The sequence below is a fragment of the Aulonocara stuartgranti genome (genome assembly GCF_965226115.1).
Source record: "Aulonocara stuartgranti genome assembly, chromosome: 4".
NCBI classification, from domain to species: Eukaryota; Metazoa; Chordata; class Actinopteri; order Cichliformes; family Cichlidae; genus Aulonocara; species Aulonocara stuartgranti.
In genome coordinates, this window is record NC_138942.1 from 11,609,565 (window position 1) to 11,634,525 (window position 24,961).

The window sequence follows — 24,961 nt, forward strand, 5'->3', positions numbered from 1 at the left end:
CCAAGATAAACACGATAAAGCCCTCCTTCATGTTTCCAGGTTTATTTTTCAAGATAAGCTCAAATAACATTTCAATTCATCACGTGTTGAAAATGAAAAAAGCGAGCTACTAGGGAAAAAGTCACATGAATTTCATTTTTCTTTTAGTTCTCAAAGAGTGAATAATTTTGTCCAGCAAAAACATGGCAAATGGTATAAAAAAAACATCCAGAAGTCTACAGCTGAGAGATTGAATGGAGTTCACAAACTATGTGGCACAAGCATTTCCTAGGTCTGGAAGTCCACTGACAATGACAGCAGTCACTACCAGTGCAGAAGGACCATTCACTATAATAGATTCAAACAGTGAAAACACCCCTGAATGGAATGAATGGTTAGTGTGTGCCCTACATTCATTGGGAGCAGTGTTATCTGCTATTAATTTTCAGCTGAAGTCTCCAATCAAAACTGAGACCTTAGACTTGTTTCAGCAGAGTGGAAAGAGTGAGCCCTAGAAGTAGAAAAGGCAAATGCAAGCAGAACTGAGATGGGTGGGACCTACTCGTGCCCTAAGTACTGTTTTGCAGGCAAAGGCAGTGTGGTTGTCCTCTCTTTTTCTTACCTTAGAGTCGCAAAAATGACTCGGGCATGGCAGGGTAAGGCAAGGCATGAGGGGGGGGGTGGGGGTGGGGGGGGGGGGAGTTGTTGTCCTGAATCAGTTGCATTATTTTACAATCTAGGTAGACCAGAGATAAACTATTCTAAGCACACTGGCTGAGTGAGTAGGTGCTTGGCCCATTCTCTTAGCATGTAGTGTTAGCTCCACGTGGATAGCTGTCCAAAGTCAGTCAATCTGTTTTCTGTTATTCTAACTGAATAACAATCTCAACTGCCACACTGGCCAAAATCAAGGGAAATGAAAAGTCAAGTTGGGAATAGATTCCCTGAAAAGCACCTCTACCTTTATTGGATAAGTCTTTATTTGAGAGTGCCAAACTTTTTGGGAGTTCCTGGGCGCTTTTGCCAAAAATGGCCAGGGATGGTGAAAGCGTCAACACTCATGGACATGGTTTTGGACGGGATGACGGTGAACTGCTTGCGGTCTGAGCTGTACTTGTAAATGGACTCAACCATATCAAGCGTGATGACTCGCGGGCCAATGCCAGTTAGCCGTGCCATCTCATCGGTTTCAGGGTTCATGGTATAAACCGCTCTGAATTGGCAGCTGGAATCTCTGAAGAGGATAAGAAAGTGATTGGCTGTGCTTTTCTCCATTTCCTGAAAAGAGAGATATAGAGAAAAGAATAAGTATATGGACCTAATCAACTTGGGGAGGACATTAGGTTTGATGCATGCAGGTTGTGTGATGATAATACCAACTTATTTTTACATGCTACATCCTCCTTAGGGCATTCATAACAACAGCTGGTAGTCATATTACACAAAGGTTTTGCCGCCACACTTTTGCCACCACCTCAAACATATTGTTTTGCATGTTTTACCTCCATCTTCAATTTGTTTTGTCTTTTCACAAAATGATCTGTGCATCACTGTATGTTGAATTGTTGACAAATAGGTCGTGGCAGCAGTCACATTGTGAGATGGTCATTTAAAATTTCTGATACTATCAGAATTTTTCCCAGACAGCCTTTTGGTTGGAAGTCTATTACAACAGCCATCTTTTAACACAGTATCACCATTTGGAAGCCACAAGTTAAAAAAAATCACTATAGTTCTTTCATGTTGAGCAGCTTTTGTCTGGGACAACCCAAACGCAAACATGTATAAACCTGGCTTTAAGTGCGTTACATAACCTAATTAGGGTGTAGCTTTTTGTTGGACTCTGACACAGCGGGATGGTTTACCTCTACAATCTTGTTTTTCTGTGGTTCATTGACCTTCCCAGCCAGGCAGCAACGAGTGATAGCATTATGGATGATGAATTTGTTGGACTTAAAGCTAGGCTCCTTGTACAGCTTTGGTCCTGCAAAACACAACATTTCCAAATGCTATAAAGCAAACAAAACAATGCTTGCAGCATTCATTTTTACAATTTTTTGTGTGGAAATTATGACTGACCTGTATATTCTGGGATAGAAGCAGGGGAGGAAATAGCGGAGCCAGTCTCCCAGTCCTTCTCTCCATTCTGAACACCAATTCGTCCTGGGGACCTTCCCCGTGATCGAGCAGGAGAGTGTGAACGACTAGAGAGATAACAGAGGAAGCATTTTTTACATTTTGAGGCTTTATTTTTCATTTGCACCTGATAACACAGACTAAACTGCATCTATAGTTGGTATCAATGATACAAGAACACCCACTTATTAAATATTTTAAACTTTAACCCTCTGGGGTCCAAGGTTAAATTGGCTGTTTTTCAGTACTTTTGATTTTACCTTAATATTTCAACTTTAAAAACTATTGACCTTACCTTATTTGATATCATTCTTTTCAGCACAACCTCACATGTCTAAATCTACAGTCATTTTTTTTCAATTTTGACTTACTGTATTAACACAAATGATCTAAAAATCACAGAAAAATAATAAAATCAGAGTAGGAAAATTTTTTTACTGTGAAAGCAAAAAACATGTTTAACAAATCATTTTCATAACTTGAAATGCAAACAGAAATTGTACATTTAAAAAAAATATGTACAAATTTTGCAAACAGCAAAGCTATATGCAACTATTTACCTAAAAATGCATGCAATACCTCAGGTGTCTTTTGTACAACCATTTAAAACTATTTCTAAAAATAAAATTACAGAACAATAAGGTGCCATACAAATTATTTGTGAAATTAAAAAAAAAAAAACTACAAAAAAGAGGCGCATATCACAGGGATAATAGCTGCAGACCTGTCAACATTCCTCCTGTTTTCCACCTGGAGACAACACTTACATTTCAATCTACCTTTAATGGTTTTTGGCTAGCAAATGTGACATTCAACAGTGCACTCATTATTTTGACACACAAAACAATGACTACACACCAACTACACTCCAAACACGCTAAACATCACAAATTTCTCAACTATCAAAACTCGCTATCAATATCACTCTCTCTCTTGCTCACTCGCTACCATCGCTCCTAAAACTTTCTCCTCTTCCTTAACAACCTAATGTCACGTGCTGCAATATGATTTTTCGATTGCGGTTTTCTTCTCGCACTAAATGTGACGGTAGTATTCAGAAGAAAACAAACAAAACAAAAAACGCTTTTTTTTTTTTTACTTGGCCTATCAACACAATTTAAAAACTGGTATATAGTTTGGAGTGGAGACTTTAAACACAGGCTAAATTTCAATGTTTCAGGCTAAATTCTGTGCTTCCCACTTTTTAACCATTTAAAAAAAGAAAATACATCAAGTCATTATCAATTTGCAGGTTACCTGGGTGACTTCCTGACGGTCATACCGCCAGGGTCATTAGCCATGGAGGACAGGTTCATGGATGAATGGGAGTATACCTTGTTGAGCTTAGTGCCTACAAGTAGGAAATATTGTACATGTGAGCATAGGAAGAGAGAATACAAAAGCCGGGAATTTTACTGGTTAAATTCAGAAGTACTTACCCATGAAACCTTTGACAGGACTCTGAGAGAGCACAGAGTCATCTCTGAACATAGTCTTAGGTCTCTGCTTCTTGACACCACGCACTGTAGTGGGTTTCTGCTTCAGAACCTTGTCCAAGTCTTCCATGATCTTCAATTGCTGTCTCCTCTCATATTCCTGCTTAGTGAAGTCTCCTCTACGTTGAGGAGTGCCTTCTGCTGGTGGGGTTTTGGGAGGAGTGCCTGGGGTCTGTGGTCTGTCCTCATTTTTACTGCCCCAGCCTTCAATGATCATCCACTGGGGCTTGCTAAAAATGAAGTGTAAGACCTTTAATGTGTAACGCCACATTATGAAATGCAACAAGACTGAATTATGGGATTAATGATAGCAACAATTCGAGTCATAAAACACAGAACAATAAATTATTAAATCCAAATTATGTGCACCCTTTGGCTGCTTAAAATAAAAAAAAAAAAAAGATTAAATTAAAGCTATTCAGAAACTGGTCTCACTTTGATTCTTTTTCTTTTTCCTGCTCAAGTTTTCGTCTTTTCATCTCTTCTGTTCTCTTCTGCTGTTTTTCAAGAAAAGCTGCTTTTCGCTGAGCCATTTCATCCTCCGGTCGATCTTTGTCATCCTAATAATAAAAAGGGATGAATGCACACCAATTATAGCACACTTTCTATGCAGATATATACTGTGAAAATATGTGTCAGCCACCAACCTTGAAAAAGAAACCAACTGCTGCTTTATTCTCTGCCTCTGTGAGGTCACTCATTGAGTCAGAGAGAGCATCAGGCACTTGGTCATCCTCCTCATCATCTCCTCCCAAGGCAGACAGTGAGATCTCTATCAGGCTACTGCGTTTGCCATTCAACATCCCTGCAGGTGCATCACTCTCAAAAGAACATTCAGATGGGGCACCAGAGCTGTAGCCCCCTCCTGCAACGCCTTCCTTTCTAGTCAATGGACCATGATTGGACCCGACCTCAAGGTCCATACTAAATATACTTTGTCCATCATTGGAGCCTACTTCTGACAGGCCGTCATCTGCACCAGGACCTGGAGTTGGGGTAGAAGCTGGTATTGGGGTCAGTGTAGTTGTTGGCACAGGAGTTGGTCCTAATGAGCGCAGCTCATCTAGGCTACCGGAGTCACCAATGGAGAATGAGGATGAAGTCTGTACTTGAGATTGCCAGGGATTTACACGACGAAGATGGGGGATGCGGTCTACATTTGTAGGTGGGGTAAGAACCCTCGACAGGGAGGGGACTTTAGTGTCTGATGGACGACTGTGTTTTGGGCTTTTAGGAGGTACAGACTGGGCTCTTCGATGTACATGAGGAGATTTAGGAGAAGTGGTGTGGTTTGTGATTTTGCGTGATGGAGACGGAGAAGAGGAGGCCGAATTTAAATCTCGAGTGGTTTCTCGTGACAGGCGTGCAGGAGGAGGGGCTGAGGTGGAGGTTTTAGGGCTGGTTGGAATAACCCAAGACTTGTTATTGGAAGGTGACGGTTTTTTCTTCATTAGCTGATTTTGCTGCTCAGTCAGTCGTTGCATGTCACTTTGCAGGGAGCTAAGAGCTGCAGTTAGCTTGGACACTGCGTTGTTATAGTCCCCTAAAGGAGCAACCACTTTGTCAGTAGGTGTCGCATGGTGCTTCTCTCCTGGTGTACCTGCCTTCTCTTTGACCTGCTTGTTGAGCGCAAGTCCTCTTTTAACATTACCCTCATCTTCCACTGTGGGGTGCTCTTCATCTTGTTCCTGTTGATCTTCCAATTCGATTCGTGCTAGCCGCTCTTCAAGTGTCAAGCGAGAGAGGTCTTCTTCTGTGAATGAGGTACTGACCTGGCCATCTTCTCCTTTCCCCTCACGGTGCTCTTTCTTTAATTGCAGAAAGGCACTCTTTCCTAGTCTCTGCCTATGCTTTGCAAAAATGGCCTCAATGCGTTTCTTCTGAGCTTCGATGGCTTTGCGCTTTTCTTCAAGCCGAACCCCCAACTCCGACATCTCATTATTCAGCTGTGGGCTCTTGCTGGGGCTTTCTTCAGACTTCTGTGCCCATGATGTCATCTGAGGAGAATCACTAGATTTTGGAGAATCAGTAATCTGTTTCTTTTTCCGTTCTACAAAACTGGTCATCTTCACACCACTGTCAGGAACCTCCTTACCAGCTCTAATAGCAGCACCACCTGCAGCACCGGGTGTTGATGGAGTGGACTGAGCTTTAGGCATGTCTTCTGATGCATCTGAATCCACACTACCGTCTCTCAAAACTGAGTCATCATCTCGTGAACATTCAGAAGTGTTTCTAGTGCGAGTGGATTCACTGGACTCTCCTGTTGGCCGATACATCATTCCTGAGCGGGTTGGTGCAGAGGAGCTGATTGGTGGTAAATTGCCATTATAGCGAGAACTAGCAGGATCATCAGGAGAGTGGAGGTAGAAGCCGTCAGGAGCACCATCAGGGTGTAAACGAGGCTCCATTTTGCTTTCATTGTGAATAATCTGAAGAGCCTCTTCAATTGTAGGCAGCTCTCCTGTTTCACTTGTCCCGAGGTCATTCTCCTCTGCCAACTTAGGAACAGTGGGAGTCTGGGTGGCCCAGGATGCTCTCTGTGGACCATTAGGTCCTGAAGGTTTGCTAAGCAAATGACTGAGGTCTTCGGGAGGGGTGTAGGGCACCCTTGCCATATTTTGACCAGCTGGGTTCAGCTGATCTGAGCTCATAGAGCGGGTTATTACAGGGTTGCCCATCACAATGTCTACGTCGCTGTCTAGCCCAAAAGGAATGCTGAAGGATACTGCTGACAATGGCCGGCTTAAAAAAAAACCAAAAAAAAAAACCCAACAACAAACAAAACAAAAAAGAAAACACAAGCATGAGCACATTAAAAAAATAAATAAATAAATAAAATGCTTAAATCAGTCCAGAATATGCTAGTCCTACCTCAGAGGTTTCTTGCTCCATGTCTTTCCAGCTCCTTCTATATGAGACATTGAGGTAGACTGAGTCAAAGATCCTGAGTACAATGGGACATACACAGACATGTAAAGGCATGCAAACAACACCGGGATGCAAAAAAAAATGGAACACAGAAATTAAAGGGAAAACATTTACAAAAAGTTTCGAATGTCTATCCAAATAAGAAAACAAGACTATCAAACAGCACAAGACACAACTAAAAGACAAACATGGATTGAAGGAAATAAGTGAACCACACTGTAAAATGCTTATGTAGCTAAATGTAATGATGGCTGACCATAGTCTTCATCTTACCTGATGCAGAAGAGGAAATTGGGAGGAAAGGCTTCTTGAATATAGAGGGGGAGGTACTGCAAAGCACAAATACTTCACTTAAATGACGGTATTGTCTAAATAATACGTTGCCCTTAGTCTACTACAACAGCAAAATCACACCCAGAAAGCTTCTGTACCTGTTATCACTCAAGCTGCTTGGTGTTACTGGTGTAGATTCGCCTGACAAAAGAAAAGCCACAAACAGACTTTTTAAAATATATCAATTATATATGATATATATGAAATATATGTTCGTGTTAAACAATATTTAGAAAGGACCGCAAATCAGTGAGACTTACTTAACATATCTATTGGCTGCACAAATTCTGGTCTTTGTACTTCAAACCAGCTAAGCAGTTCTGCCAGGAAGCTCAGCAAGTTCATCTAAATCCCAGAAAATAAATCAAGCACTCAAAAGATAACACAGTATTTGTGTGAATATATTTTTTTGTTCATCAGTGATCCAGACTGAAAGTACCTGAAGTTCCTGTGGTGTATATAACATGTCCTCCAGTGCCAAGTGACAGCAGCTCTTTAGGCAGCTGTCACAAAATTCACGGATGAATTGCAGGTTGTACAAGCTATCTGCTACAGACATGGAATCCTTCATACAAACATCTAACAGAGAGATGAGAAAAAAAATTTAATTTTCACAAATGTCTCAGGTTCTAAAGGTCATTTTTTGCAGCATTCTGTTAGAATGTTTGTTGGTACCTTCAAGTCTCAGAAGGCCGGGGCAATAGTAATGTATGACGGCAGCAACAGCACATCCACTGGACAGGTCTTTAACTTCATTCACTACTGGAAAAACTGGCTTTAGTTTGGACTGAATTTTATCCTTCCTATAGCGGAGCTAAAAAAAAAAAAAAAAGAGAGAAAGAAAAAAGACAAATCACACACAATGTTGAATGTAATTTTATAAATTTCACATATTAGTTCATGCCATCAACCATCAAGTTTATCAAACATAGGTAAATGCTCCTAAGCAGACACACAGTGATACACAATAATAAAAAGTGATTACAAAATTAAAAGCAACAAATGAAATAAAGAAAGGTCATGCTAAACCGATGTGAAAAGGAGAGCGCACATGTGAACAAACTGAAGATGCAGAGAGAGTGACTGAACTGGAGCAGAAAGAAAGGGTTTTTTTCTTCAGAAAAAGTGGGTCAAGTGAAGGTCTCAGGAGACAGAATGAAAGAAAGAGATTAGATCTCAGAAAGAGAGAAAATGTTTCAGGTACAGCTATAGTATACAGACAAAACAGCCCACTGTGGCAGTGAACCAGTGGATTAGAAGCCTTTCTGTTACTCTCATAAACACATACAGACATCTTTGCCCCACACTTGAGAAAAACTTGAACATGGCAGTTTCAGATGATCAGTTAAAAAAAGAAAAAAGAAAAAAAAAAGACTGCTATTCATGCACCACACGTCTCCACAAACAATGTCTTTAGAGCTATTGTCACAGCCCAAATCTATCACACTTATGCTGTTAAGTGCAATTTAATGCTTACTAGGATGTGATGCACAATGCATTCCCACATCACATTTGGGGAAGAAACAAACAAACCTGACCATCAGATATTTCCTGATAAATTTGATGAAGACACTGGAAGGATGGAGGGACAAGGGGAGGAAGCAGAGGAAAGGAGGGAACTTACAGGAACAAGTTTCCAGTACCAGCGAGTAGGACACTGTCAGATTGGGGCGGGGGAGAGACAGGAAATAGAAGGAAATGGAGAACAGGAGTACAGGGAGACATATTAAGCGAAGAGTGGAAGAACTAGAAAAACAAAGGGTTGTGACTACTTTATTTACTCGAAATGGCAAGACGGCCATCTTGAAAAAGCAATTCCCACCTTGTCCTTGTTTTAATATATCAACCAAGACTTGTTAGGATTGATAGAGTAAGGAAGTAGAAATAGGAAGCAAAAACAGAAATTAGCTTCTTTTATAATAATTTCGTTTGTCTCCAAAACAGGGTGAAAGTTTCTGAATACTAATGTAGCAGCTGGAAGGTTTTGTTCTGACTGGACAAAGCATGATATTTTTCATGTAAACTTTTTTTTATTGAACAAAAAGCTCTTATCAAATATGCAGAAGATGAGGCAAACCACTGAATTTAATCTATCAAAATTCAAATGTATTTTTTATTATGGAACCTACACTGTTTGCACACTGGCAATATATTATTTCTATGATTTTACAGCATTTGTCTGTCACAAATAGACATTTTCCTGTGTTGTGCATTTTTTGTGTAAAACAAAAAAGTTTCCTTCCATTTCTTAGATACCCGTTTCACTTTCACCCACTGCAACTTAAAGGTTTGAGCAGAACACACGTAATTGTTCATTATAGAAGCTGAGCCACGCCAACTGATAATTCTGGATTAGTGCCACAAAACCCTGTCTAGAATATTGTGCCAAGCTACACCTGACTCCACCTGATTTGCAACAGCAACTGACGTCATTAAAATTGCAAAAATTGCTGACTACACCCATGTATATACTCATTTATATACACCCTGTTCCTCCAAAAAACCTAAACGAAACAGACCTGCCCTGACTGCATAATCCCATCAAGAATATCACGCATTTCTGGATAGAAATAACAATACAATAACAGTGACAATACACTGAATATTTAATGCAGTACTCACTGATGGTTGAACAGGTTGGGGGTCTGTAATGGTCTCAGACAAGTCATTCTGGGCTCCTTCAGTACGTTCTCTCAGATTCTGGTTCAACTAATAGCATAATAACAAGAGAAAATCATTTCCACATTCTTTTGTGCCGTGTGTTCACAAAGTCAGAAACAAGCATATAAAAACAAAGTTTAGAGAATTACAGTTCATTAGTCACCAGTTAATTTACTAACTTAGTGCTCATACAAATGTTGAACCAAGAACATCTTCTGAAAGAAAATTAGGTGTTTTTCTGAAAAAGACATTGTTTTCTTTGGCCTGTTCCTTACCTCATTAACCCAGTGAAGCAGAGCATCTTCCCAGCTGGCTGCTTTTCCCAGGAGCTCAGCAGAACTACATGTCTTCACCGCAGTCACTGTCTCCATGGCTCCCACAGCCATCAAAGCATCCATCACTGCCAGATGAGCACTCTTCACCAAATCACATGGGAAGGAGAAAAAAAAAAGGAAGTGAAGAGCAATGACCCTGGGCAGCATCAATAAATTACAGTTAAGACAGTAATGTTGGATCCTTTTCTAGCATGGTCCTTACAGCAAAATACAATGCACCACTACCAGTATTTACATGAAACACCCTCCAGAGGTCACTAGAAGCCAGTTATGAGTCAGCAGAAACTAACAACAGCTCTCAACAAGTAAGCACACACACATCAGTAGATGTGGAAGACCTTTGGACTCATGTTTATACCCTCATTAAATCATTAAAGAGGCACTGGACCTGTAGCAGGTGAACACATGGTCTGCAAGATTGCCATTCCTTACCTGCTTTCCCTTTATTTGCCTTCTTTGAGCCATTTCCCTTTCTCTTTTGCACAGTGAAATAGTTCTGTATGACTCATGTGTGAGAGACTGCAGGACAAAATGATGTGTTGTAACTAGATCACCAGGAAGCGTAACAAAGAACACCATTCTCTTTAAGAAACAGGTGCTTGTGACCGAATGTATTTTTGACACAAAAAATGGTTATAAAACCTTGATTTTCCCCACTCAAATACAATCAAGCAAAAAAGAAGAAGAAGAAAGAAAACGTACTTAAATGTATTTAACAATCACAATTTGAAGTTACCTACTTAGACAAGACCATTACAGAGCTCTGGTTAATAGATAAAACACATTAACAACTTTGCCTGTAAGACAGAACTTGCCTGTAAGACAGAACTTACAGGCAAAGCCTGTTAAAATGTTCCAGTAACATTATCAGCTCAGCTAGAGTGAAACCTTTAACTCTATAAACCTGTTAACTTATTAGACGTTGTGCTCTGTTTGTACTGTAGGGTACAAACACAGCAAAGCAAAGAGTACAACACTATCTTATAGTCAACCTTGTTACTGCTGCAAATTATAATAGTTGAACAATTTTTAAATTTATGCAATTCCCACTATATTCATAATTGTTCAGAATATTAGTTCTACTTTGTTTATACAAATTGCTAATAAATTTGTTCAGTTTTAGAATGTGCCACTGTGGCCACCTTTCTCTTGCCCTTTCTCATCATCTGAGTGAGTAATGCCAGCAGCACTCTCTTTCTGCTAGCTTCTCATATACAATAAGCTAAACACTTGTAAACAAATTGAAAACATGTATGAACCTTTTTTTATCTTGTTTATCTAAATCCTTTTAAATTGCCTTTCAACAGTACAGTTGGGTGCCAATCTCTCCATTAATACATTAATAGGTAACTGCAATAACAGGCTTGTTACAATAATTAAGTCAGGCTAGCAGAGAGGCAAAAGGCCGATTAAAACATACTGTGGGGCCATTCCTTCAAAATCTTGTCAACAATTTGGAGCTTAATATGTGCAAATCAGCGCCTGCCGCCTTTCACTACTTACAACTTCAGAGATTCTTTTCCTCTTAAACTCTTGTGTAGCCCCAGATGGGGGGCAGGGGCAGTCCAGCTGTGTGCATATCTGTGTACTGATCCCTGATGTAAAGTGCTGACCTGAACACATACAGTGCCTGGGCAGGCAGGCTGGGTGGGGTATGCCAGCAAAAGCTTGCCAGATAATATTGGTCAAAGCTATCTGGGTGTGCTGTAGTCTGTTTCTGTGAGCAGTGTGGCCCTGAGTGACCTGCTTGCCAACCACTGTTGCCAGCACTAGTGTTACTGCTTCTGTGTGTCCTGCCTAATACAGGGACTGCAGGGCTGAAACATCAAAGCAATAAATGTTCCTACAAAAACCAAAACCAATAGGGATTCAGAATATAATTACTTAGTACTGATCATTCCAACATTGTAAGAATTGGAAATAAATTGATTATATTAACATGGTTTTACAGGATTCTGTAGTTCAAAATACAGATCCTTAGAAAATGTAATTTATTTATTTTTGTATGAATGAGTCAATGTGAGCCAAACATAAAAATGTCCACTGCGTTAAACATCAATTATATTATCATCATCATCATCATCATGTAAGATTACATATTATACATTTTTTAATCATAAAATATTGGAATATTGATAAGCAATGGTTCACTTGTATTTTCCTAACAACCAGTAAATTTTGCCAGTAACTATGCTCTGCCATGAAAGCAAAAAGATATAACATTTTTGCTTTTAGCCGCAAAGTGTGTAATCATAGGTTGGAGCTATTGCCACAGTGTGAAAAGAAGATGACTGAGAGAAAAAGAACAAATGCATGACAGAACTATTGAGAGTGGCTGACTCCGATGTTATACCTACAGTAATTATTCAGAGGGTAAATCATGGAAAAAATGGGAGAATGAAAGGAGATAAAGGAGGGGGTGCTGCTAGTGGATTTCCCATTGCACACCCAGGAGAGCTCACTAAGCTAAATCACAAGTCTCCCTAATGAGAGGAGCAACTCAAACACACAGCACAGAGCCTGCCAGATCACCATAACAACCAACCAGCTGACCCATAATGCATCTCAGTACAAGCCTGACTGCAGCACTGCTCTCTGCTCCTGGCTTAGTCCTAGCTCCTAGCTCTTAAAAAACAAAAAACAAAAAACATCCATGCCCCTTAAACCAATGTGACACACAGACAAAAAATTAATAGGCCACAAATTAACCCAATCAACATGGAATTTTATGGGATTATTTGGAAACTCAGATAAACAAAGAATGCAAAAGGCATCTTGTTAAGCATTATGTGAGATTATGATGAGGGAAAAATCTGATTACGTCTGAAATATGACTTAACCCCATTCCCTACCCTGCTTGGTGCCACCTGATGGGGAGAAAAATAGGGGATCAGGGAGGGCTGGGGCCCAGAAAGGGATTTTAGAAAGGGGTTATAGTATGAACATCCATATGTATATGAACTGTATACCTAAGCAAGTAAAGACAAGTGTAGAAAAGCTGCATAAAAAAGTCATTTTGTATACTGTAAACAAGTTTCATTACAACACATTAGTTATCATTCAACAGAAGCCCAAAGCAGAATAAATGTGCAAGATGATGGTTAGTGTTTCAGATAGTCTGCCACATCTAATTTCAGTTAAGCTCCTGAATGATGCTCACTTGACCAGAAAACCTGCCAGCACAGCACTATGATTTAAGACAAAGTGTCACTGCCATCCAAAACCAACAGGAGACCATGAAGAGGTTTAGCAGCATTATAGCTACATGACTTACTTTAGCGCTGTGGGAATCGACACAGTATCTATAGTAATATTACATATAGATTAGAATTAGAATCTATTGTTACAGAAGCAAATTTAACCAATATGTTTCATATTGTGAGGTAGGTTAGGTGCCTGGTGAGTCAGTGGTCATCTCTGGCATGTCATGCGATAGTGGATGATTGCACTCAGTCTGCATGGCAGATTATCTCTAATCTTCAAAGATCTTTATCCCCAATCTGAGGAGTGATGGGGGCTGGGCAACCATCAGAAGTAGTGGACCAGAAGAACAGTTAGTAGTAGGACATATAATTCATTACACATAGGACACAAGTAATGGGGTGGAGGCGGCTGCAGGATTTGAACCCAATTCCAAGGAATTCTAAGTAGGTTTTTTTGTGTTACGATTCCTCCATCTAACATAGACACATTAATACTATCTCACCACTGGACTCTGGAGCAGTGAAGGGAAATCTAATGCTTCAGTTACCAAAACATGTTGGACAATTTTTCCAACTTCTTGAGAACAGTTTGGGAAAGGCCCCTTTATATTCCAGCATGACTGTTGCCAGTATACAAAGCAAAGTCCATAAAGGCATGGCCAGATGAGTTTGTTGTTGAATAACTTGACTGGGCCGTACAGACCTCAACCTCAAACACCTTTGGGATGAATTAGAACATTGGCCAGACTCCCTCACCCAACAGCAGTGTCTGAGCTCACAAATGCTCCTCTGAATATTCTCACAAACAACTCAAAATCTTGTAGAAACCTTTCTAGAATAGTGAAACTTATTATAGCTGCAAATGGTTCCAACTCCATATTAATGTCTATGGATTTAAAATGGGATGAGAGAATAATTGATAACTTACAGTTCTGTATGCATTAGGTTAGCTTTTATCTTTAACCATCTGTTAGCTTTTTTGCCCTACTTTGATTAGGTCAGTGGCATTCTACTCCAGTCCTGATGCATGAACTCCAGCCAGCACCCAATGTGTCCTTACGACTTATGATGAACCTGCAACGCTGGATTTACACGATTAGCAAACACAATGATTAGCTAACAGCAGCAATAATATGAAGTTGTGCGATTTACCAATAACAGTGTAAAAAGTCATTAACAGTTGATGGCTTTGCAGAATAACAGGCACCAGTGTGCAGTCAACTACAAGCATGACTCTACATGCTTTTAAATGCATGTAGCATGTTATCTACCTTGTCTGACTCAAATATGTGAAGCTTTAATATACAGCAGTCCTGCAGCAGATTGCTGCTGCAAAGCCGTTTACTGGCCAAGACCCACAATGATGCCCCATCCTTCTATTGCTGCAGCATGACCCACTTTCATTGCTTGCCACACTGTAGCTGCAGTGCCAGTCAGTGGCGACAAGCCCAAAGAGAAGCCAAACAGCTACTGGAAAGCTCATACACTAAATGAGCAAAACAGCAAATGCAGCAATAACAGTAACAGCCAAATAACAAATTTAGGATTTACAGTTAAGAGGTACCATTTCCTGACCTGGAAACCTCATTCAGAGCTAAGTTACATGGCAGGCAAGCTGAGACATTTGTATGCTCAGAAACTACAGCAACATGATACATGAAAGAGGCATGTCTCATTAGGCAGTTATTACTGGATTTAATAATCCCAGTAGAAATCATAACCGTAGCCATTATTACAGTGATTACAAGTGGAAAAAAATTGAATTTTAAGATTTTTGACATTAAATTATCATCATAATCATCAGAATGTGTGATGTCAGATCAGGGTACTGATATTGTTGCAGGTGATGTCAGAAAACCTGCAAAGAGCAAGCATGTTTATAAAAGAAAGTCCTTCACTAATCTGATATAACAACTATGTGATCTCAGAGTCGGTACAAGTGAAGGTGCATGTGACACTATTTATTCTTCCTTTTATTTCGTTAAAGCTTTCACCAGAGCACAAGTAGGAAAAATACTATGTAAAAATAAACTAGCAAAGCCCCTTTAGAGGATGGTTCTGTTTTTACCATTATTCATCTTGCTTTGTATCTTTTATCTTTAAAAAACACTCTCTCGCTCCAAGTCAAGAAAAAGGCAGCATTCACATTAATTGGGTCAGATTTATAGGTGCATCTGTTCAACAATATGACATCTAAATTTGGATTTTTATCAGGTTCTACTCTTAATGAGGACTCAAATTCTCAGCAGTATTGCTGAGAAAAACAAAACAAAACAATGCATAAGCCCATTTCAAGCAAAAACCTGAGGTTCTCATTACAACTGTGCCATCAGCAGGGAAGTACCTGCTCCTTTGGCCAGCAAACAGGAACAGTGAAGCAACCAGCATTCACCTAACATAACACCATTTTCCTTACTAATCCTTGGAGAGTCCCTGCTTAGCTTTCAAAAACAGCCTGTGTGTACGTAAACCAAGATGGCTGGGGAATTTTCATTGTATACCATTCCATGAGAAGGATAGTAATCTGTAAAAAGGGAAGACTACTTTAAATTTGAAAGTTGTTGTGCCAGCTGGGGGCAGAAAAGAAATGCATATTACCTTAAATAAAAAGAGTTCCCTTTATTTCAGCCTGTAGTTTAGCAAAAACATATTAGCCAGCTGCAGTTTTTTTTATCCACATTGAAGAACACATGACTATATTATGTTTGAACAAGAACTAAGCAAGCAGGAAGAAAGAAAGCGAGAAGGAAATCTATTGTCAAGAGCTAAGAGGATAAACCTGTTTCTCTTGATTTGACTCACACAGCCAACCCAGAGAATTCTCTTAACACACAACAGCTAATGTTTCATCAAAATTGTTAAGCTATTATTCTGATCTGAACCATCTATTGTATCTAGATCATCTCTCTCACACACACACCCTTAAAGTAAAGTGGTTATTCCTCATGTGACCATGACTGCTCTTGTCCTAGCAGCTGGATCCACTCATCCTCTGGGATGAGCTTGGGGAGTGGGGGAAGGGCTGAATGAGTAGGGGGTCTTTTTGATGCCCTTTAATCCCTAGAATCAAAGCATAAACATGGCCCTATATCAGAAACCAAGCGAACTTGAACCTATTTGCTTTCCTACAGAGTTCTGCATAGCAGAGAATCTGGTCTAACGAGAAGAATCCCAAGGATAATAGACAAAAGCATTTCACCCTCCCCATCACCCAGACAGTTTCATCATTTTACCATTTTGATGGGTTTATGTCGGAGGTCAGCATCAGTCACTGTTGTGTCCTGGTCTTTGGCAACGACGCCTCTCTGAGTTAGAAGCTGCAGCAGGGTGGCGTTATCTTTTGGCTGAGCCTCAGTTGCAGTACTACCCAGTAATATGTTGTAGGTGCGACAGTAGAGCTCTGATGACTGCAGGAGGTGTGTTACTGGAGGTTTAAGGTGCTCCTGTTCATACTGGTCACAGTAGAAAGGGTCACGCAGCTCTGCAGGGACATTTTCTACAGAGAGAGGAAAAAAAAGACACAAATGGTTAATAATAATAAAAAAAAAAAAAAGTTTCTAGTTGTGGTTCTATTACAGACATGTATGCAACAGTATTGCCAGAGCATACACAACTATACCAGACCAGACATAACAGATCTAACAGTGAAACCAAGGGGCAAAGTGTGCTAGTGACATGTCAGTCACACAGTAAACCATACACTAACATTTAAGCCTATGATCTTATCAGGAATGAGTTTACTGAGGTTTACAAGCAAGGGAGGTAAAGAAGACTATGAGAGACTTCTTTACAAACTGACTTCAATTTGTTACCCCATGAGGAATCAGAATACTTTATTAATCCCCTTTATTGATATACCACCTTAAGGGAGTCCAGCTCCATCCCCACAACGTTACTGGCCATACGTATCAGTTTATTGAGTCTGTTGGAATCTGTGACCCTCAGCTTGCAACGGTGTAGAGGATCGCACTGGCCCCAACAGACTCGTAGAAAATCCTTAGCATTGTCCAGCAGATGTTGAAGGACCTCAGTCACCTCAAAAAATAGAGACGATTTTGGCCCTTCCTGTAAAGTGCTGTGGTGTTTTTAGCCCAGTCCAGTTTATTGTCAATGTGTACTCCAAGGTATTTATAGTCATCCACAATGTCAACATTGACCCCCTAGATTGAAACAGGGGTCAAGTGTTTCCTGGTAATGGTACTATATTAAATAATGCAGGTTTGAGGCATTTCTGCACTGGTTTTACGGTTTTTAAAACTAGAAACTACATCTATTTTTCAGTCTATAAAGTCCAAAGCGAGATGTCCATGTGATTTGCCTTGTACAACTATAAACCAGGAATAAACATGTTTAAAGTATGTGTATAGACAATGTTTATGTTCACAACAAGTGTACGGGGATATTGTTTTGTCTTGTTCAACATTCAGTCACTTCAAAGGAGCTTGCAAAGAAAAGCGTCTGGACTTCTTTAAGTTGCTTGAAGACGTTTCACCTCTCATCCGAGAAGCTTCTTCAGTTCTAAGGTCAAATGGTGGAGAGTCCCAGATTTAAACTCAGTGGGAGTATTCCCCCCAAAGAGGGACAAAAGGACCCCCTGATGATCCTCTAATCGCCTGAGCCAAGGTGTGAAACTGGGTGTGGGTCCCAATCAGCCAGAGTTTTGGGTGAGCTCATTGTGAAGCCTGGCCCACCTTATCAGCAACAAGCAACTTAAAGAAGTCCAGACACTTTTCTTTGCAAGCTCCTTTGACTACGATGACCTGGATGACTGAGAACCTTCACAGACATTCAGTCGCTTCAACATTTTGTTCTGTTTGTTTTTCACTTACCAAAATTAGCATCAAATTTAATACCACAATGGACCCTGGATGTACCTTGCTTAGCACACAAGATAGCCATCACTAGATAAGAATGTAGTCACATTTATATACTGCTTTTCTACCCTTACTGACCACTCAAAACACTTTAACCACAAGCTACATTTAAGCATGCACTCATAAAGTGTATTATTCTATACACTTTAAGCACTTTATCTCCCTCTTATCCCAGTCCAATTTAGAATAACCAATTAACCCAACATGTACATGTTTGGATTTTGGTAGGAAGCCAGAGTACCCAGAGGAGACCCATGCAGGCACAAGGAGAACAAACATGTAAACTCCCCACAGAAAGGCCCCAACCAGGGTTCAAACCAGGGATCTTTTTTTGCGACAGTGCTAACCACACGACCACTGTGCTGCCCATAAAACCCACCGGCTATACCCTCTCACCCAATGTGAAAATAAAGACTAAATATGATGACAACAGCAAAAAACACAAAAATCTGAGCCTTCAACACTAGTGCACAAATGACTTTGTTATCATGATCTGTCTTTTATAAGTTTACCCTAAAAACACAAACTTGACACACACCCTTTGAAACTGGTTTCTCTGCAGCAAACCTAACAGCCAGTTTCTGTGTGCAACCATAAACAAACATGTGACTTGCCGTTTCAAAGGCCCTTGGACAAAAAAGTTGACTTGCTTAAACGCAAGCAGTATGTCTGCAAAAAGAAAGGAAAAACGTGTGTTTGTGTGTGTGTGTTTGAGAGCCTTAGACTATATATAACAGAAGAACAAAGGGATTATTACAAGGGAGGTGTCACTAAACTGCTGTATCATTATATAATCATGTAATGGATCCATTGACATCAGCTGTCGAAACAAAAGCCGCCTCCTTTAATCAATGCCCTGTTCCCTTTGTCTCACCCTATGATGACTATAGGTTGCCACACAATATGATCAGTCATGCCACATGGTTCATGCTGTTGTAAATACTCTCAGGTGCCAAAACTGGAGTGCCTACTTTAGTGCTGTAAAAACAAATCATCTTGGGTCACATAGGTGCATTGTATATGTAAAAGAAAAAAAAATTCCACTGTAATGTGTAAAAGACAAAAAGGTAAACCAGAAAAAAATTAGCCCAGAAGGCAAAGTAGGATGCAAATGCCACAACTGAGTGAGATTGGAAAGATCGATAAAAGAATGATTTCCCTATGACACAGTCTGTCCATGAATGATCACTTTGTGTGACACATATCAGAAACAAAGTGGCTAGAAAACTGAGGCTTCAAATTGTTATACAGGTCCCCAAAACTATGCACATGCACAGCAAAAATAGCAACAATTATTTAGTAAAGCACACTCCCGATTTAAAAACTAAAAGTAATACAAGGTAACAAAAAGCATGACGAACTGGAATACTTGTAACCAAGCCTTGCATTGTGATGCCGCAATTATATTCATCAATGCCCTGCCAGGGGAATATTTAGATTAAAAGCATGTGCTTGTTTTGTTTGCATAAGCAGGAGCAACTACCTCTGTCACTTTTATAGTTCATGGGGTCAAAGCTTATCTACTGGTTTGAGTAAAAAGGTAAAAGTCAAATGTGCGAAAAGCTTCTAAACACATCATCATAGACGGTAAGCTAGAGGAACGCTTGTTAGGAAGAGCCAGTCAAGCAATTTGTGATTTTGACTGCGATTCTTCAGCGGGTCTGTGCTTTTGTTAACCCAAATGTCTTAGATACCAACCTGGGACTAAAGAATACAATGAAAACAGTGTTACAAACTTAAAGATCAGAGCACTATTTTAGTGACGAGTATTTATTTTTTCTTAAGTAAATCAGACCAAGCTATTAAAACATGCAGTAAGATGTATAGAACTTGCTAATGTGGTTGAAAGTCAGTTCAGCTGTGTTAGATATCTTCTGTACTGACCTGTATCGTTTGATAGCCTGCTGATAACAGGAACCACATGTCCCTCTACCTCACTGACTATTTGAGCTAGCATGCTGGTCATTTCACAGCCATGCTCACTTGTCCTACAGTAATCACACACCGAACAATACAAACTCTCCACCTCACTTGCTAGGTGGAAATCGAAACTGATTTAAACCAAGCGAAGAAATCCACAATCCACCAATTGTCACTTTACACTGGGGTGTAAGCTTTAGCACAATGAATGTCAACCTGCTGGATATGACTATCTAAACGTCCAGGTTTCTCATGGGAGCCTTTCTGGAACTCTAAGAGACATTTATTTTAAAAATTTCTCCATGTAATCTTTAGGCAGTAAATGAAAGCCAATCATAATTACAATTCCTGTATCTTAACTCAGCATTATATGTGTTATAATAATGAAAGCGGTTTTAACTTTTAAATCTTTCATTGAAAATTATACAATAACATCTTCATCATGTGGTGAAGAATCAAACAGGCGATTATATGCTCTCATTTTTAGAACAAAGCAGGTACTGTTTTGCTGCCCCAAAACCAAGCAGTGGTGAGAGGGGCCGTGGTAGCATTCTACCCCACACGTGACCCCTCGTTCTGTGTAAAATGCTAATGCCACTACCTTATCTGAGCTTTATTATTTATTATTGCCATCTACAACAAAGATCTTATCATTAACCCTTTCTTAAATAATACTGTACTATTTGATCACTATTGTAAAAAGGGTACTTTCTGCACTATACATCAAGCACCACATCATCACCAGTAGCTCCCTCTACCAGGCCTGTATATCCTATCACATGGGCAACACCTTGCTATAGCACAAGCTTAAACTGCATTAAATGGCAAGCGTACAGCGAAGTACATTTTAAAGAGAGAAAGTCTTAATAATATTTTGAGGTGTTTTGGCATTTAACAGTATAATGCCATGAAAGGCTAACATATAGTGAACAGGAATCCCAACCGTTTAAGTAAACATTAAAAGCAAGCCAACATCCTCCTCAGGTCCTTCTCCCTTGCTGACTCACCATGGTCACAATGATTGGAAAAGGATGAGTAATCAGTCAAACAGGATTTCAGTATGGGCCAGCAACTTTGTAGCTATGTGAAGGTAATATGCTACTGTAATGGTAAGAGTGGGTCAAAGTGTGAGGTGGTTTGGTTTTATAGCTATGAAAAGAAAACATAGGATGACTCCAACAAGAGATTGTTGGACATAAAAAACAATATTTAAGCAGCGACATAGTCTGTTTCCCTGTTATTCAGATATGGAAAACAAACACAGATAATTCACGTTGGCAATGATTAGAAGGAAACCTGAATAACAGAATGCATAAATGTCATGCCCTTGGACTTGTCACTATAAGATTAAGTATTTCTTAAGCCTCAGCAGGTAAATCAAGTTTCTTGTCCCATTCCAGCTTGAGTCATACTCAGATCTGGAAACTCATTTCTCATGACAGCTTCAAGAACTTCAAGGGTAAATAATTAATTACATTCATGCCTAACTTTTTTTTTTTTTTTTAAACCCTGCATGGAAAATATTAGACATAAATAATAAGTCAATGCATTAAAAAAAAAAAAAAAAGATCCCAAGACTTTCATACATTAAACACCCTCGCATGTATATTTAGTATGCAAGCATGTATACATATATACAATATAGATATAGTTAAAGTGTACTATACAGGAAGGAAAACAACATTTTATCTCGTCCATTAACCTCTTAACACCCACAAGAAAACTACTTAGAGAACGGGTTGGATTGCTTTTTAGCCACATTCTAAACATGTTTCAGAAAATACACATTATATTTTAGATATTTACCTTTCAAATCAACACTCACAGGCATTTTTCCCTACAAGTCTTCTATTACAAAATTTCCATTTTGGTATGAAATAGGAGAAAGTTCTATGTAAAGACGTGGCAACCTAATCAAATCACCAGTAATGATGGATATTAAAAAATAAATGCTGATAGCCAAATGTCCCTAGGTAGAGCAGAGCGTATTGAAAAGATACTGTGTAGCTACTGTGAGTTGTCCATTACTAGAATGACGAGTTACAGCCTACAGGCTCCTTCCTTGTTAAAACACAAGGTCCATGTTTCCTTGGTTAAAGGAGACAGCGAAATCATCATGGCAGCCCAATATTTCAACATGTAAAAAAGCATTTTAACTGGGAAGTGAAAAACAGCGCTGACCACTGAGACAATGTGTTGCACATTACAAGACTGAAGTCTTGAAATCTTGACTGAAGACAGTGAACTTAACCGTAGGGGTTTGCTTGTGGCAAAAGTGAAACTATCTTGTAGGAAACTTTATTGTTTAAATTGTGCTGCCATGCTTGAAACATTTGTTATGCAAACACAAATATTTCAGTCCATCCATATCATTGCCGCTGATGCTGATTTTATTCTAGATTTTTTTTTTTAATTTTATCTCAATAAGTGGTTATTGGTTTCCTTAATTAGTTAAACATTAGCTTTTTAGCAAATAATCTAACTAAATATGAAATGCACTGTAAACACTACTTTGTTATCCATGTCAAATTCCATTTTTGGAGAGACTGGAATTAAAAATGCCACCCATTGTTATCTATAGACTAACTGACCTAAAAAGGCTCATGACCAGATGACTGTCTGGCTCCTGCTGGGCTCTGTGTTGTCCTAATGTGCTAGGTTTCTAATAAGGGACAAGATGATGTCACCCAGCTTTACAAAAAAATTACCATCAGCAGGGCTATTGAACTCGATCAAGAGAAAACCTCCACATCATAACAGTGTTTGTCCTTACATTCCTGCAGCTTGGTATGGAGTGACTTTGACCATAGGGTGTGGTTGAGGTGCTTAACAGAGTACACATGAGCTGCAGCCCAGAGTCCTAAACCTGGGACCTGCCTGAAATTATGAAACAAACAACTCATGTTGCTAAAGTTAAATGAAGTTCTCCTCACACCTATTTCAGGATAAAATAAGTAATGCCTGTATTTAAAAAAAAAAAAAAATACACTGTAACATCAAAAGGTCCAAGAATGTATTAGTATAGTAATATGTTTGTCTTTTGTTTTTTTATAACCACATTACGTCATTATGTGTAGTCTACTTTTGAAAAAATAAAGCAGTCAAGGCTTTTTCTTTACAAGGCTCATCGGATGTCTGCTTCATAAGGTCTAATCTTCACCAGTGAGTGCTCAAACAAAGAGCCATGCTATCACCTCAGGGTCAAAGCTGACGAGATGCCTCAAGAAAATGAGACAAAACAAATTCTTATGATAGGCTACATGTTAAGTACAGAAAACATGTTTTGGTTATGTTGTGGGTGTGCGTTTTGCGCTACAAAGCTTCTCCCAGTTGCTTCTTGAAATTTGCTGACTAAGGACATGGAAAGAAACCCCCTGATAATAAGGCACAAGAGCACTGGTAGTCTATTCTCTGAGCGCACAATGAGCTACGGTCTGCTTTTGATTCAAATAACATGAAGCAGTAACCAGCGTTTACTGTGGGTACTGCGGGCTGTCACCATCACTAGGAGAAAGAAAGATACTGGAAAAACATACGCCCCGTGTGCCCTGTCTGTGTAACCGGATTAAAAACATCCCCAGCAGCTAGCCTGCAATTTCTGACTGAAGCCTGGTGGCTGGAAACGCGACAGAATGGGCTAGCGTGATAAGGCCTACAGGAGGAGGCCGTTTCTGTGACACACATACCTCCAAATGTGCCCACCCATTGAGTGAGAACAAATGACATGTGTCAGTGTCAAAAACGCATACGATGCATTGCTCCTCTGCTCATATGCGCCTCTTTGTGCTGAAAATCGCTGAACTACACACACTGCAGTTCCCCTACATGCATACCGGTTTTCGCTACACTGTTAGACACAATATAAACACATTGTTGGACAACAAATGGTCTTAACACAACCTTTACGCATAACATTCAGGCCTGCCGTGTGAACTAAAACCTACCTGTGCTGCCGTAGGACTTTGCCAGCAGCCATCCGACACTTGCGCATATTTTTGATTTAGTGCAGTCATACAAATCCAATGATTTTATGTCTGGGACCACAAAAGTCTTCCTCATGGTAGGGGAGTCCACCATAGCGAGTCTGTAAAAATGGGAAGCGGTGATGGGGGGGAAAAAGGATACAGTATAAAAATATTCAAGCGATCATTCTTGGAGCAGACGATTCCATACGACCGGGGCTGGGAATACGGATGTGGTTCAGGGTTTTGCAGGGAAATATCCGCTCCGAAGCTACTTCCAAATCAAACTAAGGTCCTTTTGTCGGAGGTTTCGAAGACGAAGTCCTGGCTTAATTTTTCCTTAACACCAGCTAAAGCCCCGACCGGCTGGGCTACTATAAACCGGACTATTCCCCTCGTTTTTGCCCTTCTTCGTCCGCATTGCCGTGTTGTCAGCTCACTGTACGTACGTACGCTTTCGTCCCGCTGATGACTGACTACCAGGTGCTCCACAGTGGAATCGCTCGTCCACTCCACCGTCCAATAGAAAATAAGCTTTAACAATATGGGCGGGACTTCAGTGTTTATGATACAGCAGGTAGAGGTGAGGCGCTTTTGCTACAGGTGAATCTTCTCGCACACAAGTGGGTCGATGAAAGGACACCTTTGAGTGCGAAAGTCAAACAGCCAGTAACCTTCGAAAAAACATGTAGATTAACTATAACTCATTAATTTAAAATATTTACAAATGTGAACATTAGAATCTAAAAGTACTGTCTTAAATTTTGAATTAGTACCATAACTCGACTGGTATCAGAAAAAAAACGTAGCCTACACAAACACACACATATAAAATGTACCTCTCTGAGCTATACTCTACCTTCAGTTTCTGTATTGTCATCAATGTCTTGATTGTGACAATTTCTGTAAATATTTGGGGTTTTAACTTGTATGTATTTGACTGTATTAGTCATAAACTACAGCACGTGTATGATCTTGGTCAATATATCCACCACTGCAGTGGGCCAACTCTTGGCCTATTGCAAACAGAAAGCAGAGAACATTATGGACTTTTAGCTGTTAATTAATCAAAATACGTTTTGCTAAATCTGCTCTGAACATACAGATCTACATATTATGCAGACAGATAGA

General features: G+C 39.8%; 1 protein-coding gene across 3 annotated transcripts; it reads right to left on the reverse strand.

The window, feature by feature from the left end:
• Window positions 1-657: 657 nt before the first annotated feature.
• camsap3 (calmodulin regulated spectrin-associated protein family, member 3) lies at window positions 658-24,314 on the reverse strand. Of its 3 annotated transcripts, none has more exons than XM_082530242.1 (17): window positions 23,813-24,314; window positions 16,308-16,570; window positions 9,812-9,952; window positions 9,498-9,584; window positions 7,551-7,689; window positions 7,315-7,454; window positions 7,136-7,220; window positions 6,974-7,016; window positions 6,816-6,871; window positions 6,486-6,522; window positions 4,259-6,356; window positions 4,047-4,171; window positions 3,555-3,841; window positions 3,373-3,466; window positions 2,059-2,183; window positions 1,845-1,963; window positions 658-1,257 (listed from the first exon to the last, which is right to left on the reverse strand). In XM_082530242.1, exons 1-17 carry the CDS (start codon window positions 23,943-23,945, stop codon window positions 958-960), a joined length of 4,272 nt encoding a protein of 1,423 aa, XP_082386368.1. In that variant the 5' UTR covers window positions 23,946-24,314; the 3' UTR covers window positions 658-957. The 3 variants fall into 3 exon arrangements, with proteins under 3 accessions (XP_082386368.1, XP_082386367.1, XP_082386369.1); XM_082530241.1 differs by having other exon boundaries at window positions 6,486-6,558; XM_082530243.1 differs by lacking the exons at window positions 16,308-16,570; window positions 23,813-24,314 and adding an exon at window positions 15,995-16,104 and having other exon boundaries at window positions 6,486-6,558.
• Between the last annotated feature and the right edge of the window lie 647 nt (window positions 24,315-24,961).